The 16,080-nt window shown below is 59.7% G+C and overlaps 1 protein-coding gene across 2 annotated transcripts in view; it reads right to left on the reverse strand.

Annotated features, from left to right (window-relative positions):
* The window catches only part of CACNA2D2 (calcium voltage-gated channel auxiliary subunit alpha2delta 2), a gene marked incomplete at its 5' end in the record, with an annotated part of 110,917 nt that overhangs the window by 48,677 nt on the left and 46,160 nt on the right, over window positions 1–16,080 (reverse strand). For both annotated transcript variants that reach the window (XM_081159976.1, XM_081159975.1), the window contains one exon: window positions 6,479–6,595. In XM_081159976.1, the coding sequence (XP_081016102.1) occupies window positions 6,479–6,595 (117 nt within the window). The remainder of the gene's footprint in view (window positions 1–6,478; window positions 6,596–16,080) is intronic.

A 16,080-nucleotide genomic window follows, 5' to 3' on the forward strand; every position in this document is an offset into this window, starting at 1 on the left:
CCTTTCTCCGCCTTTGGAAATTCCACTCGCCTTCCAAGGCTAGCTCAAATACCACCTCCTCCAGGCTGTCTTCTTAGACTTGCCCCTCCCATGTCACCTGCTCTGCACAGTGGGACCCCATAGCTTGTTGTCTGTTTCCTTGAAGAAGTCTGGTCACCAGGCCATTGGCTTGCCCTACCTTAGATATACCCCACCCTCCCCCAGCCCTCCTGCACAAGGATTTCAGAACAAAGGGCCAGACGCTATTAACATTCAATTAAATTTCTCACTTCTCTGATCCTAAATTAGACTGGTTTGTCCCTGTGGCACTTGCAGGCCCTTTTCCTCTGCCTCCCAGCATCTGCCCCCCACACTGCTGGCTCGAACCCCCAGGAAGTAGACAAAAGCAGCAGAGCAGCCTCCCTCAGTACAGGCTTCTCTGGGGAGTGGAGTCCAGTGTGTCCCCTTCGGGCTCAGCGTTAGGTTTCTCCATTTGACTGACGCCACCCCCATGCCCTAGATTCCCCCTCCTGTGGGGGGCAGGGTGCAGGGGTATTAAAAAGGGAACTCAGGGCTATGGCTCCCAGCTTGCATTGGTGGCCCTCTTCAACCCAGCCACCCTCTCCAGTGTTCCCCAATTAAGGTCTTGCCCCTAGAACCTTGCTTGTGCTCTGCCCTCTCCTGGCAGACTGCCACCCAGGCTTCCTTTGTCCCAGCCAGCATGCTCCGTTTTCTCCCACTTCCTGGGAGTTCTGGGAGGGGTGGGCACACAGGGTGAGCAGGGGAACTGTGACAGTCTCCGCCAGGCAGGGGCTGGGGCTGGCATTTTCTCGGAGCCTCTGTTTCCTCACATGTAAAATGGGAATTCTGCCTCACAGTGAGTGGAGGCTGGCTCCACACCTAGGGCCAGGCTGGGGGCAGTGGAGAGGTTTGCTGGAGACTGAATGCCAGCCCCAGGGGATGCACCTGGCATCGTGAGCAGAATCATTGGGCAGGAGAGGCTCAGACACCTCCTCTTGGGGTGAGACCTGGGCCTGAGGCACTTCAGCCAAGATGTCCCCACAGGAGGTGGGTGATGCTGGTCAGGACAAGCAGGATGCTGAGCTTCCTGGCCTGACACGCGGCCGTATTCAGCCCTTTCCCTGACCTGCAGCTGCTGGGGAGAACTCAGCAGTGGGGTGGGTGGGTGTAAGGCTAACCTGACCCACCAGGCTCTGTGGGCCTCCGGGACGTTGTACCCCAAGCCCCCAGTCCCTTCCTTTAGCCAGTGGAAGCTCAGGAACCGTCACAGCTCCTCTGACCCCTCTTGAGGCCCCTGCACCTTGGAGGAGGAGCCAGGAGAGACGCCAGGATTCCCCACAGGGGGAATCCCAGAGAAGTCCAGCCCCAAACCACAGCTCAGCCTTTCCCAAGGCCTGACAGGCAGAGCAGGGCCTCCTCTGAGCACCACGAGCTCCGGTGGGCGGGTGAAGAGGGGGGAAAGCTATGCTTCGGCCCCCCCACCATGGCCTAGCCACGCTTATATCACACCCCACACCAGCGCCCCACACCGCGCCCCTAAACACAACCACACCCAAGGCACGACCACACCTCACCTGCACTGTCTCCCTCTTCCTTCCCTGGGAGGCCAGCTCCCTGCCCTGCCAGCTCAACCCGAGGCCTTCTGGGGTCTCTGGGTTCTTGCCACCTGGGGAGGCTGTCCTCCACACTCGTCCCCAGTGGCTGGAGCAGCATGTCTGCCCAAGACTCACGCTGGTTCTCAGGACCCTCGGGTGTATGGGGAGTGGACCGCAGTTCCCCTTCCTTCCTGCACCCATGCCGGCCACCTCCTCCAAGGAGCCCCCCTGACCCCTTTCTGGCGTGGTGCCGCTCTAGCACCCACGCTGCCGGGTCTCTCCTGAGCGCTCGCCCCCCCCAAGTCCCCTCCCTCGTTTGCTTGCTGGCCCCTCTGTAGGCTGTGGTCCCAAGGGCTCCCACGCCATAGGCACTCTCAGATGTCCGTTCGCTAATCCAGCGCTCCCCTCCCTCCCGCCCCCCTTCCTGGGGGCCCCAGTCGGCTCCTCTGGGTGACAGTGGCACCTCGCCAGGGGCAGCCGCACTGTTTGGGTGAGGCGGGAATGGTCAGCCACAAACGCCGCAATCAGGGAGAAACGGCTGCGCGGCCCCGGCGCCCACACAAGTGCCTAATTGGCTCCACGCGTGTGCGCCTTCTTTCGAGAGCGGGAAAGTGGAAGGGTCAAGATCTCTTAATGTTCGTAACGGAGGGAGGCGGGAGCCACCGCCAGTCCCGCGCACACCTTTCAGCTGCCCGGAGGCGGCGGGCGGAGGCAGGGGCGCTGCAGACACCACCCCGCCCCCCCCCCCCCCCCCCCCCCGCCCGCCGGTCTGTCCACCACCGAGGCGCCTTTTAGAGGGAGAACCCGGAGCCTCGGCCTCGGCATGACGTTTAGGAGGCTCCCACTCTGGGCCAAGCCTTGGCAGCGGGTGACCCCGTGGCCCCCATCAATGAAGCATCTGCGGACCCAGTTCTGAACTCCCCCCCCAATCCTTGCTGCCCCCTCCAGGCAGCCCTAAGCTCACTATTACCCCTTGACTGAAGGAGCTGCCCCATTCCGTCAGCACCTCTCTGTTGCATCAGACCAGTGGTTCTCAACCAGGGGGAACATCTGGCAATATTCGGAGACATTTTGGGCTGTTACAGCTGGGGAGTGGCACAGAAGTGACACCTAATGGGATGCTGGCTACTTCCTACGGGGCACAGAGCAGCCCCCACAACACAGAACTGCCTGCTCCAATGTCAACAATACTGACACGGGGACGCCTGTGTTAGGTGACGCTGGAGAAAGAGCGGCGAGGGGCCGGGAGGCAGGCCGGCTGTTCTGCTTCCTGACAGGGGCGCCGTCTGCCCCACAGCCCTGGCCCCCGGCTCACTCCTCCTGCTCCTCTGAGCACCCAGCCCAGAGCCCAGTTCCTGAACAGACCTGGTCACACTGCCAACAATGCATCCGTTTAATTGGGTTAAGTGGCCATTAGCAGCAAAAGCAGGGCGGCTGCATGCAGAAGGGTTTTTAATTTTACTCTTTAAATGATGCTCGCTCCCCAGAGAGGCCACTGATGGTGGGAACACTGCCCACTGGAGCCCCCAGTACCAGAACCTCGGCAGCACCCCCCGTCCCATCCACCTGGGCCTTGTGGGGGCCGGGCTGGGAGGGGGGCTCAGTGTCATCGCCACTGCCCAAGGAAGGAACTGCCGGGGCAGGGACTTGCCCAAGGTCACCAGGTCATCACAGAGCGAGCCCATCAGAAGAGAGCAGAACCCCATCCCCCTGTGGACAGCAAATGTCATGTGGCCACTGGTGGTTGCACAGAGTTGGGGGGTAGTGTGGGGGGTCTGGAGCCCAGCTGCCTGGATTTAATGCTTGCTTTTGCTGGAAGACCTGGGCCAATGGCTTAACACTCTGGGCTCAGCTTCCTCCCATGTAAAATGGGAATAAGAGGAGTAGGGAGGGTGTGGAGCAACCTGGCATGTTCCAGCTCATCTTTGGCTGGCACGTGGCAGGCACTCAGACAGAGGCCAGTGATCACGGAAGGAATTATTTCTGCCATTTCAGGAGAATGTCCCGAGCTCTGAATCTACACAGAATCGTCTGTGGAGCCCAGCTCCACCCCACAGAGTCTGAGGCAGTGGGTCTGGGCTGGGGCCTGGGCATCATGGCTCCTGTCCCCATCACCTCGGTCTTAATTGTTCAGGATGAGCTTTGGTCTTAATTATGTTTTAATGTGCTTTTAATCAAAGTCTTGCCCCTTTCTCCTTTCCCATGTTTGTTTGTAGCCTAAGTGCATATGAAGGAAGGGAGGAAGGGATGTTGGGGGTCTGCCCCCCCCCCAGCCACATTCCATTGTTCCTCTCTCCCCAGACCCCATCCAGTAATCCAATTTAAATCCTCTTGCCCTGGTCTGGAATTTTAATTTGGGTCTTGCAAAGAGGGAACTGAGCAATGCAGGATGGGAGTTCATTGTCTCATCTAATCAGGTTCAATCAGATGTTTGTAACAAGCTTCTCCAAGCTGCGAGGGGCGGGTTATGGGGCCAGGAGTCAGGTGGGAGCAGCCAGGTCAGGGCTTTGAAGCAACCAGCAGCCACAGGTCTGGGAAACCTGCTGGAGCCTCAGCTTCTCAGCTTCGGACACATGGAAGGGACCTCTCTAGGAGCACCTACCACCAGGAGGTGGTGGGCCTTTGAGGCAGGACCCACGCTGTTGAGTCCCAGGAAGGGGAGGGAGATGCCTACTTCATATAGCAGATTGGAAGCAGAGCTGGACCCAGATAAGGACTCTCCTGTTCTTCCAGCTGGGACTTGACACCCAGTTCCTCTTTCAGAAAGGTCATTGCTTCATGGTCCTCCCTCCATTCACTAATGGGGGACTCGACAGGAGCCAGGCGGTGCTGCAGCAGGGGGACTTCACTGGCCAGGAGAGTGCTGGGAAGGGAGGGCTGTGGGCTCCATGCTCACCTCGGGGATTATGTGGGGAGTCGAAGGCCTGGCTTAGGGTCCTACTGACCAGGATTCAAATCCTGGCTCTGCCACATCCTGGCTCTGCTAAATCCTTGCTCTGCATGGCACCTCTGAGGCTCAGTGTCCCCTCTGTGAAGTGGGCGTCCCTCACGTGCTTGCTGTGACAATGACGTGACAGACTCAGCACATGGTGAGCGCCTGATCAGGGAGTGTCTTTTCTTATCACCCTTCCACTGAGAGTAATGTGTGTTTGGTGCACTGAGCACCAGGCCATGGGCTGGGCTGCAGAGGTAGTGGAAAGGAGACTCACACCTGCCCTGCCTCTTGGGGCAGAATTTGGCATGTGGCGCAGGGACAGGGTCCTCTGGGCCCATAGTGGGTGGGAGGCTCCCCCTATTCCATGATCTAGGTCACACAGGGACAGGCAGGGGGCCCTAGGTGGGCAGCAGGGCCCAGCTTTGGGGAAAGGGCTCCTGGATCTCTCCCGGGCCTGGATGTGGTGGGGGTTTAGGCTGGGTGGCCGTCCTGACTTGACCCTGCCAGGACCCTGGCCTGAGCTTGGGCACGGCGCTGGTGGGCTTGCTCATGTGTTTGTATTTTTGTTTTTTTAAACAGCTTTACTGATATATAATTCACATACCGTAAAATTCACCCACGTACAGAATACAAGTGGTTTTTTAGCATATTCAGAGTTGTGCAACCATGACCACACTCTAATTTTAGAATGTTTTCATCGCCCCAGAAAGAAACCCTATACCCATTAGCAGACACTCCCTATCCCCTCCCTGCCAGCCCTAGGCACCCACTAATGCACTTTCTGTGCCTATGGATTTGCCTATTCTGGACATTTCACAGAAATGGGATCACACGATAGGTGGTCTTTTGTGACTGGCCTCTTTCACTTAGTATAATGTTTTCGAGTTCATGCCCATTGCCCATTGTCTGTGTGTCAGTACAGTACTTCCTTTTTGAGTGTTAATTCTCACCCGAGGATATTTTTTCCATTGAATTTTTTCAGGGAGAGTGGAAGGGAGGAGGGGTGGGGAGAAAGAAACTTCGATGTGAGAGAGACACATAGATCGCTTGCCTCCCACACGCGCCCCAACTAGGGCCGGGAATCAAACCTGCAGCCCAGGTGTGCGCCCTTGAAAGGGAATCAAACCCGTGACCCTTTGGGGCGGGGGCCGACGCTCTAGCCACTGCACACACCGGCCGGGGCTGTACTTTCCTCCTTTCTATTGGACTTGTCCCTTTGACACAGGTGGGGGCAGCTGCAGTTGTGCCTCTGATCTGGGGGCCACTTGGCCCCTCCCTCATTTACTGTATAACCTGCCCAAAGCACCCCGCAGCTCCAGAAGCCCCTCCAGCTGCTGTCCCCGGGCTTGGCCAGCTCTGTACAGCAGGTCCGGGCGGCCCAGCAGGTTCTCACCCCACAGAGACACTGTGCCTTAGAGATGACAGGTGCAACCTCTCTGAGTATGGAGAGGAGACAGGGGCCCGGAGGGAGGCAGAGGAACATTCAAAGTCATGGGCAGAGCAGAGGCTCCGGTCCCCGGCATCACATGGCCACAGGTCTCTCTGTGGGGCTTTCAGGTTCCCTTCACACTCCCTCCCCATCAGAGCCAGCAGCCCACCCCCAGCCACCAACAGGTCAGCATCCTGGCCAGGTGTCGCCCAGGGCGCACTGACAAAGCGGAGGATGGGAGGATCCCAGGCCCAATAGGAGGGAGAGGTGGACTCTGCCTGGGCCCCACCACCATACCCACACAGGGTCCCTGAGACCCCTGGTCACCCCTCATGCAGGCCACTCCAGATCAAACCATCCTGCTCCTGCCACAGCCACCATAGTCCACATGGGCACAGCCCTGCCAGTGATGGCCCAGCCTGCATTGAGAGGCCAGGAGGGCCGTGCTCTTGGGAGGTTAGGACACAACCCTCACAGTGCAGGGCCAGGTCCTCCCTCAGTCCTGACACTCACACCTACCTTCAGGGCCTGCACCTTCCTGTCTAGCAGGCTCTCGATATCCCCGGCCACCTTCTCCACCAGCTTCTGAGGCTCGTTTTCCTGCACCTCAAACAGATTCCGGTTGTCCTTGTAGATCTGGAAGGAAACAGAGCCAGGGTGAGGCCAGAGGGTCACACAGGCCCATGTCACGGCCCTTCACGTTCTCTGTGCACAGCACAGTCCTCACCCCCACCCCTGCTCTCTGTCCCCCACCCACTGGGGGTTCAAGCCAGCAGTGTCGGGGGCAGATGCTGGGAGGCAAAGGGCCAGCTCCGCAGCTGGCATCGGCTGTGATTGGGAGGGTGGGGTTGTCGCTTGCCTTCTCTGGAACTCAGGGTTCCTCCCCCAGGGGCCACAAGCAGCAACCCCTGACTAGCTCAGAGTGGCTGAGGGCAGCAGAGGGGGAAGCATGGGCTGGATAGGAGGCAGGGCGTGTGGCGGGTGGGCCAATAAGCACACACAGCACACCACACACCAACGCAAGGATGCTCTCATGCTCACACGTGCACACACACCTATACGCCCCCATGTGCATTACACTCACAGCCACCCCTCCACACGGGCTCAGGCATCCACACCCCTTTGTGCTGGCGCGGCCCCAGGGCATTTGCAGAAACTGTAGCCGGAGCTCTGGGTGCCTCCAGGGGATCTTCTGTCATTCAGGGCACAGAATATGGGAGCAGGGACCAGGGAAGGAGAGGTACATGGGGGAACGAATCCGCCACTCTCTCCACCTTGGGGGGCGGGCCTGTGTACACACGCAAGTGGGGGTGTGAATCTGACAGTCTGAGTCTGCATGAGTGAGCGTGTGTTATGGCTCAACACACATCAGTCTGCGCCCAAGCCTGCGCGTTGAGGGCGGGGTGGGGTTAGAGCCTCTAGAAGCACAGAGCCTGGGGGCTCGTATGTGAGAAGCAGATCTGTGGGCGTTTCTGTTCGTGGCTGGAGTCTTGGGGGAGTGTGTGCACGCACGTGTGTATGCACTGTACAACCCTGTGTGCGCCTGAGCCTGATGGGTCCATGTGTCCATCCAGGTGACCCCAGCGGGTCTGCGCCACCATGACTGAGCTCGGGCCACCAGGCTGTGCCATGGGGCTGTGCAGAAGAGAAGGAATGCGGAGAGAGAGAGAGGAGGTGACGAGAGGCGATAAGGAGGTGGGATCGGCAGCTGATGAGAGACAGACGGGCAAGAGAGATAAGGTCGGGAGAGTGACAGAGACGAGGGGAGACAGGGCCTCGGGCGTCTGAGGGGGAGGAGGTGGGGGACTGGGTGCTCCAGAGCCCGCCCCCACCCAGCACCTGGCAGTCCAAGGGTTAAAGCTGCAATCGCCTCCTCCCGCCCCCATCCCGCCGGCTTCTCTTTTCTTTTTGTCCTTCTAGAACAAAATAATTTGTGGTGAAGTTGCTCCTTCCCACAGAGCAGTGGCGATTAGAGAGCGAGTTGCGGGGCCTGGGTGCACAGCCAGGAACGATGGAGGCCCGAAGTGGATACCAGGCCTGGCTGTTCCCCAGGCGCCCTGGGCCCTGCCTCAGGACGGAGGTCCCCAGGTGGAGGCAGAGGTGAAGGAGGGGTCAGAGCCCGGGAGTCTCTGGGAAATGCAGGAAGCCTGGAGCCAGGTGCCCACTGCTGGGGAAACAGGCTCAGAAACAGGAGAGGACAGATCAAGGACACATGAGTGGCAAAGCCAGGTCCCCCATCTTCCCTGAGCCCTCCTGTCCAGGTTTCAGGACATTAGAAATATACCGGTTCCCTGACCTTGGACTGCACCCCGGGGGGGGGGGGGCACAGTCTCAGTCACACTGGCTGAATGAAGCCTTGGCTGAGTGCACCCAAGTCCACTTGTGCCAGCAGGGGGCGCAGCTGCCTGGCTGCTCAGGGCATGGGATGAACTTCTCACACCTGATGCCCGCGTCAAGGTCATTCCCAGGTGCCCCTATTTGGGGCTGTCCATAGCAGCGGCAGCCCCAGACCTGAGGCTAGACTGTGTGGCTGCTGACAACTCTCCTCAGGGAGCCCAGGAGTCCCTCTCTGCCGGGTCCAGGGTGTCCCTTGCAGCCTGGCACAGTGAATGGGCTAGGGGGATGCCAGGGAGTGGGTCTCCAGGTGGCAGGGTCACACCTAACAGATGGTGCAAGGGCTTGAAAGCGGGGAATCTGCCAAGAGCCACCCCATTTCTGAACCTGTTCAATGCACTAAATGAGAGGACAGCAGTCCCCACTTCCCAGGCTGGCCTAGGACTGCAAGGAGCCTACATTATTGTAGCTACTGCTAGTGCTAACACCACCAGAGTTCTGCAGAAGGAATCACAGTCCCCTTCCTGCCTCTACTCTCTCCCTGCTATATCTGCATTCTTAGGATCTGAAGCCATTGGCTTCCACTCCTAGGTGGACAGCTTAGGTCTCCTGGGGTCTGTCACCTCCAGCCCCCCCCTCCTCCCTGGTCTCCCAGGGCAGTGCCTCCCAAGCCATCTTGTCCTTGTCTCTGACACCTCAGCTTGGGTCCTGGAGGTGACAGCAGGGGAGCCCAGACACAGGGACGCCACTAATAGGGCACAGGCACAGCCAGCTCCCTTCTGTCTCTCCCCGAGGACTGGGCCTGTGTGCAGCGGACCCTCGGCAAATGCACACGCCTGATTCCATGTTCAAGAGCAGAGCTCCGGGGCCCGCTAGACCCAGCTCTGACTCCACTCTGCCTGCAGTTCTGCTACTCCTTGGAGACTGGGCTGTGTCTGCCATGCTTTCTTCCTGTCCCATTCTACCCAAGGACCCACTGTGGTACCCTTCTGCTGGCCCACTGACCTGGCAGGCACCTGCAGACCAAGCCTCCGGATCCCCAGTCCCTGCTGACTCCTACCACTACCCCTTGGCTCACGCTGTCCCTGCTGCCCTTTGCCTTTCCCTGCCTATCAAAATCCTCCCTCGAGCAAGGGTGGGGGAATGGGCTAGGAATTTCTGGGGAGATGAGGGCAGAATTGTAGAATGGCAGGGGCTGGTCCAGCTACCAGCAAGCCTGTCCCCCAATCCCAAATGAGTCCCTGGGAGAGCAACAGACTCCCTTCCTTCTATTGCAGGTGCCTCAACCCTCTTTTAACATTTCCCTACCCCTGCCCCCAGTTGCCCCTGTCCCCTGGGGTGGGCCCTGAGTCTCAGGGAGATCTGAGAGACACAGTCCGGCAGATGGTCCCGCCCTGGGAGATAGGTCACCTCTCCATCCATGCAGTCCGGGAGGGGCTTTCCACCTGCAGGCCCAGCAGGAAGCCCGGGAGAGCCCTGGGCACCTCCAGAGCAAGCCCAGGGCGGGCTCCCCTTGAGCCCCAGGGGGAGCTCCCCTTCAAGCCCTGGCCCCCGGGGCCAGCTCAGCAGGAACAGGCAGGCCAGGGCGCACCAGGCACAGGGCCTCAGCTACTGCGGCAGGACCGCATGCCTGCTGGCGTCCTTGGCCCCGCGAGCTAACTGGAAAAAGCCAGCAGCTCCCACAGCAGCGCGGCCCCCACCTCCGCACAGGCAGCTGGGCCAGGGACAGGCGGGGCCGCGGGTCTACAGGTGGCTAGAGCTCCGCACCCGCCGCGACAGGGCTCCATGCCACAGAGGAGGTGGCAAAGGCAGGGGCAGGGCAGCAGACTAGGGAAGGGCTGGCTGGGCACCGGTGGGCACACGGGAGGGCAGGAGACAGCGGCGCAGGGGCTGAGGATGGGAAGAGCGGGGTGGCCGAGGCGCAGAGGGACGATGCAGGGGGCAGTCTGTACCTTCTCATTCCCAGGAGGCCCTGCTCCCCCCCACCCCGTAACATGCGTCTACGGCCACGGCTCCCCTGGGCGTACTCCTCCCCTCGAGGCCGCCCCTCAGCAGGTACGGAGGCCTGTCCCTCCATCTCTCCCTCATCGCCTTAGCCCCTGCCCAGTGCTGGCCCCAACCCCACCCCTCTTTCAGCTCCAGCGAGTCTGGCCAGCCTTTTGGCTGAGGGATTTCCAGGGTCTGTGGGGCCAAGGCCTCCTCAGGGACACCAGAGCCTCCTGCTTCCCTGGGTGGCTTCACAGAAAGGGGAGGTGAGCCTGGAGGACACTTGGAGGAATGGTGACATTGGATAGGAAGCCCTGATGCTCACAGGGGCAGACGAGTCAGCCCAGCCCCCACAGCCGTCAAGAGTCCTGACTAGGAGAGGGGTGCCTGGAACACAGCCACCACGAGACAAAAGGTCCCAGTGACCCGGACAGCCCCAATCACACTGAAGAGGCAAAGTCCCGGAAAGCCAGCAGCAGTGGGGCCCGGACGCAAGTCAGTAGCCAACCTGCCCAGGCAGAGGGGGACGGTATGGGGAGAGGAAAAGGGAGGGAGGGGGACCATGGGGGCCACAGGAACAGCCCCGTTCCCCGAGTGTAGCTCTCCATCCTGGGGCAGGTGCTTTATACCCTTGACGTCGCTGATCTGACGACCCCTGAGGAGGGACCCTTCAGATCACGCCCATTTAGCAGCTGGTACACTGAGGTCCAAGAGGTTAAGTTCCACAGCAGAGCTCAGATTTGAACCGGTCAATCTGATCCACAGCCCTTGTTTTAGGTCACACACCGTGCAGGTCTGTTCCTCACATTTATCGCCAAATTTGAAGGTAAGGCCTCTGGCATAGTGGGTGTGCGGGACAAGCTGGTGGTTTGGTGGGTCTGAAGGGGTCTGGGGCAGAGCCAGGGTGATGCTGAAGGGCTGTGGCCCATGGAAGGCAGGAGTGTCATTCTGGAAGGGGGCACGGGGAGGGCTGGCAGAACCAGCCTGATCAGCTAACCAACCACCCAACCCTGTGAGTGAAAAACAGACACGCATGCGAGACTCCTCTCTGCAGCAAAGGTGAACGAGCCCTAATCTCTGGAAAATTAAATCAGAAAGAAAATGGAACGAGAAAGATTTGATGTAGGCTGGGCCCTGCTGCTGGCTGTCTCCTCAAAGGCCCAGGCTCAGCGGGGGGTTCAGCTGGGTGCTCCGGCATTCCGGACCCTTCCCCCCCCCCCCCCGCCCAGGGTGCTTGCTAGGCAGGGCACAGGCAGGGTGCAGGGAGCTGAGCCCCATGATCTGACCCCCGGCGGGTTTCCTGTTCTCCATCCCCCTCTAGCCACATCTCACTGTCTGGTCCCTGGTCTCAAAAGCAGCTGCGGGGGGTCTAGCTGCCCAGCCCTCAGGCCATCAGGTCTCTAGAGAGACAGCAGCAAGGACCAGAGACAGTGGGCTGGGCCTCCCGGGCCGGCCTGCATGAGCAAGCCCTGGAGGCCACAGGGCCTGGGGTTGGAGACGGGGTCAGCTGCTAGAACGGGGTACACTTGGGCCAGGGATTAGGGGAACCTTGGGTGGATGATGGGGGGCTCACCAGGAGCTGGGCCAGGAGGGAGGTGTGGTGACAGGGGACTGAACGGTCAGTTCAGGGACCCCAGCCAGTCAGGGCAGAGCTCCTGCCCTCAGCCCTGCCAAGCTGCTGCCTGTCTTGTGCCTTCATGGGGAAAACCAAGGGTATCGATATAGCTGCTGATCACCCTTGATGGTGACAGGACCGATGGAGCAGCCGGGTGGGTACCTTGGGGTCCCTTCCACTGAGAGCACACAGGTCAGATCCAGGACAGGCTGGGCCTCCTGGGCTCTCCCCTCACCCAACCAGCCTTGAGACTCGCAGTCCAGCTCCTGACTGGACCGAGGGGCGGCCCCCAGCAGGTGCACAAAAACCCCAACCCAGCTGCTCTGGGGACACACCAGGCCCTGGACTCTGTGTGGCTGAGGGCCTCCTGGTGTAGGAGTTGTGGTCCTCCCTGACCTTCCTGATGCGGGACTCAGAGTAGGGCAAGGGCAAGGGCAAGGGCGAGGGGCCTGGAGCCACGGGATCACACAGGCGGTGCCCGGGGGGAGTTCGATGCCACACTGCATCAGCTGCTGGCGTTCATCAGCGGCCACGTTAGGTTCCCACGTGGCCATGCGGCGCTGCCACCATCCTATGGTGGGATGGCTCCACAGACAGTCAGCTACATATGGTGTCATGTTACAAGCAGGGTTTGTACACCGTGATACTAGTTGTCATATTATTAAAAACCAATCTTCAAATTGAGTAGGGGTTTCATGGAATAAACTTCTTGTTTACAGGGGACCACAGACACCCACCCAGGCCATTCCCACCGTGGCCCTGCCTGGGCTATGATGAACACAAACGCAGCGTAGGAGCGGGGAGAAGGCTCCTGGCCTGGCTTCCAGGATCAGGTGAGGATGTGGCCATCCTGGGTCAGTGTTCCATGAATGGTCCCATCTCCTCCCCACCCCACCCCACCCCATGTCCTTCATTTCCCCTTGAGCACTATACCTTCAGGCCACAGGCTTTGGTTGGGGCCCTCTTGAGCCTGGGGCAGCAGAGATGGGCCAGACTGTGTCCCTGCCCTCCTGGGACTCACCATCCAGAGAGGACAGATGTCTATGCAGACTGCTAATAGCAGAGGTGGGAGCAGAGAGCAGTGTGCCAGAGACACTTGGGAGTGGGGGTGGCCTGCTGGGAGTGGGGGTGGCCTGCTGGGAGTGGGGTCAAGGAAAAGACTGGGATGGCTTTTCAGGGGAGAGGCCATCTGAGCAGAGTCTGAAAGGCTGGGTGGGAGCCTGCCAGACCCGGGGGTGGACAGGGGATGAGGGACTCTAGGCAGGCGTACTGGTGGGTGCAAGGCCGGGAGGAAGGAAAGCCAGGGGACTGCTTGGCGGAGGACACAGGGGCTTGTGGGGGGCAGGAGGGAAGTGAGGGGAAGGGAGGTGGATACCAAGGTGGTGTGGGGTCCTCAGGGGAGGAGGGGTGTGGCCTAGATCACAGTTGAGAAGGCCTTTGTGGCTCCAGGGCCCCTTGGCCCCCCAGAGGCAGCTGCCAGGAGCTGTCACCAGCAGATTTCCCTCCGAAAACTCACAGGGGCACAGAGCCCCCGCCGCCACCCCCAGCAACGCCTCCCTGTTTTTAAAGTTAAAGTTTAGTTGACTGTCATCCATTACTGCAATTAGTACATTATGTCTAATTATGCAATTAGTGTAAAAAGTGCACTTGCCGCCGAGAATGGGAAATTACGCTGGCTCGTTACGCTGTAAAATCCATGGCATAAAGAGGCTCAATCTCTTGTTTTTCAAAAGACACAAAACCCAACACAAAACAATAAACCGAATCCTCCCAGTCGAGCTCGGGCCAATCTGTGCCAACTCCCTGTGCTTCCCGTAAGCAGGCCACCTCTGCGAGGCGCGACCCGCCACCAGGGAGCCGGTCCAGTGGTCCGTTCCTGGGTGTGGCCGGTCTGCTCCTCCGAGGCAGATGTGAATTAACCTGACTTCAAGTCCACATCAATCCTGACTCTCCATCCACTGTTCCAGACCTGACTTGGAACAAGGCCTCTGGCATTAAGACCTGTATCTTTCCGGAGAGAATGATCCCAGAGGGGTCATGGCCTCCACCCAGCTCTAAGTGTCATAGGCCCTTTCTTCAAGGTTTCCGATGGCACCAGAGGGGATGCATATTCTAGCTCAGGGGAAACCAGAGGAACTTTCTCACACTTCGGGGTCCCAAATCCTGGGAGCTTTGTCTGGATAGTGAGCTCCCCATTATAGGAAGTATGCAAGCTCAGCTGTCAGGGATGCTGTGAAGGGAGTCACCCATGGTTTCTCTACACAGTCCCTGGACTCAAGGCTGCCACCATGAGATAACAGCACCCCCATGGCAGTGTGTCTATGTGAAGCTCACGGTCAGTGACTATCCTCCCAGGTTCTGGCTCCCTTGGAGTCAAGGGGATACTCTGAGGACAGGTAGAAGGTGAGAAAGGAATCTGATGGGGTGGGGTGGGGGTGTCTTCCTACCACAGAGGTGATCATGCCAATTGGCCAAACCCATGGAGGCCGGGAGGTGGCACACTCTAGTGTCCTTGACTACCCACGTCAGTACTGTGCGCACACCTGTACACCGCAAAGCACACGCTTCAGGGCCATGTCTCCATTACCCACGCCCCATCTCCAAGGTCACAAGTTATAGCTCTAGCATGGGCCTTATAGTGCCTAAGGAGCCCTTTCCCTGAACCTCTCCCTCCAAGTTCTCACCTCTCCTTCAGTCCACGATGCTTGGCCCAGGCCTGGTGGTGGGTGGCAGTGTCACGGAGACTCCCTGCCAGCCAAGAACCTGCCCTGACCTCAGGAGGGTGACGGGCGTGCCTCCTGCAGTTGCCACGCCAGGCTCAGAGCAGAGAGCCCGAGGCGTGGGGTGCCAGGGCCCCTGAAATGTGCACTCGTTGCTCCTGGGTGTGCTGAGGCGTCTGGGTGCTGTCCATACCCCAGTGGGAAGCACTTGCTGAGATGGCAGCTGGATTAGAGGGAGGAAAGGGGGGCTGGACCCCACTGGAGGAATACCTGTTGCCTAAACTCAAGGCATGGTCCCTAGGTAGCTCCGCCTTTGTCTACTCAGGTGATCTTGGAGAGCAGGGGGGCTGGGTCACGCCCTGGCCACATGGACACAAGCTATAGGGACTCTCAGGGCCTGTCCTCCCGATTTGGTCCAGGATAGCATCGGGAGTGGGAGATTTGAGCCTGAGGTGAACCGAAATGAAGGCGAGATCTGGGGGCCCCTGCCTGCTCCCCCTTCCCTGAGCTGGGAGCCGCCGGCTGTCGAGGCAGCTGGGAGGGAAGCTGTGCCCAGCATACCAGCTGGCACGGGGGAGTGCGAGTAAACATACCCACACTTTCCCAACTTGCAGAAGTCGCCGGGTGGCGGCCGGCTGGTGTGGGCGCTCATGTTTACGGGAAACAGATTGTTTTTGCCATGTCTAGGCCCTCTTGCCACCCACCCTGGCTCGGCTCTCTCCCACTGCCTCCCCGCCCCTCCTTCCGCCAGGACTCCTGAGCTCTCAGCCCGCAGACAGGTACTGACAATGATGACAGGCCCTCCAAGTGGCCAGACAGGGCTCCGCGCATAACCTACTGAGTTGTCCTCTGAACCATCCTAAGAGGCGGGTACGGTATTGGTCCCATTGCACAGCTAAAGAAACCAAGGCTCTGGCAGGTGGAGAAACTGGCTGGAAACTGTAGGCAGTGAGGGGCGAGCCTGAGGTCCTGGTCTTTTCAGACCCCATCGTCAGTTCCAGGCCCCAATGCCCACCCGTTCCTCCACCTCACCGACAAATCTGGCCTGCCCTTTACCTAGGTCACCACATCAAGCAGCCCTGGCAAAGCGTGGCCTTGGACATGGGCCCTGCCTTCTGAGCACCGCACACAGTCCCCCCGTCCCCACGACAGCCCGAGGAGAGACCCGGGGTCTGGTCACTATCTGGCCATCTGGCCTCTTTAACCCCTTCTCCCTCTGAGCCTGTCTTCAGCCCTATAAGGCCCTCTCCAGCCTCCGTCTCTCAGGAAGGACAGTTCTGGGAGCGAGGGTGAGAGGCCCCAGCAAACCCTCAGCTCCAGTGGTTTTTGAGATCTCACCAGAGACACCTGCCCCTCAGCCCAGAGCGTGCAGAAATTTACCCCCGTAAATACCCTCGTGAGATGGACGTGAGGCTGGGCCTGACACAGGTCGGATGGCCAGAGAGCAAAGGACAAAATCTGCTCCC

This window comes from Miniopterus schreibersii (genome assembly GCF_964146895.1).
Source record: "Miniopterus schreibersii genome assembly, chromosome: 15".
In the NCBI taxonomy this organism is placed as follows: domain Eukaryota; kingdom Metazoa; phylum Chordata; class Mammalia; order Chiroptera; family Miniopteridae; genus Miniopterus; species Miniopterus schreibersii.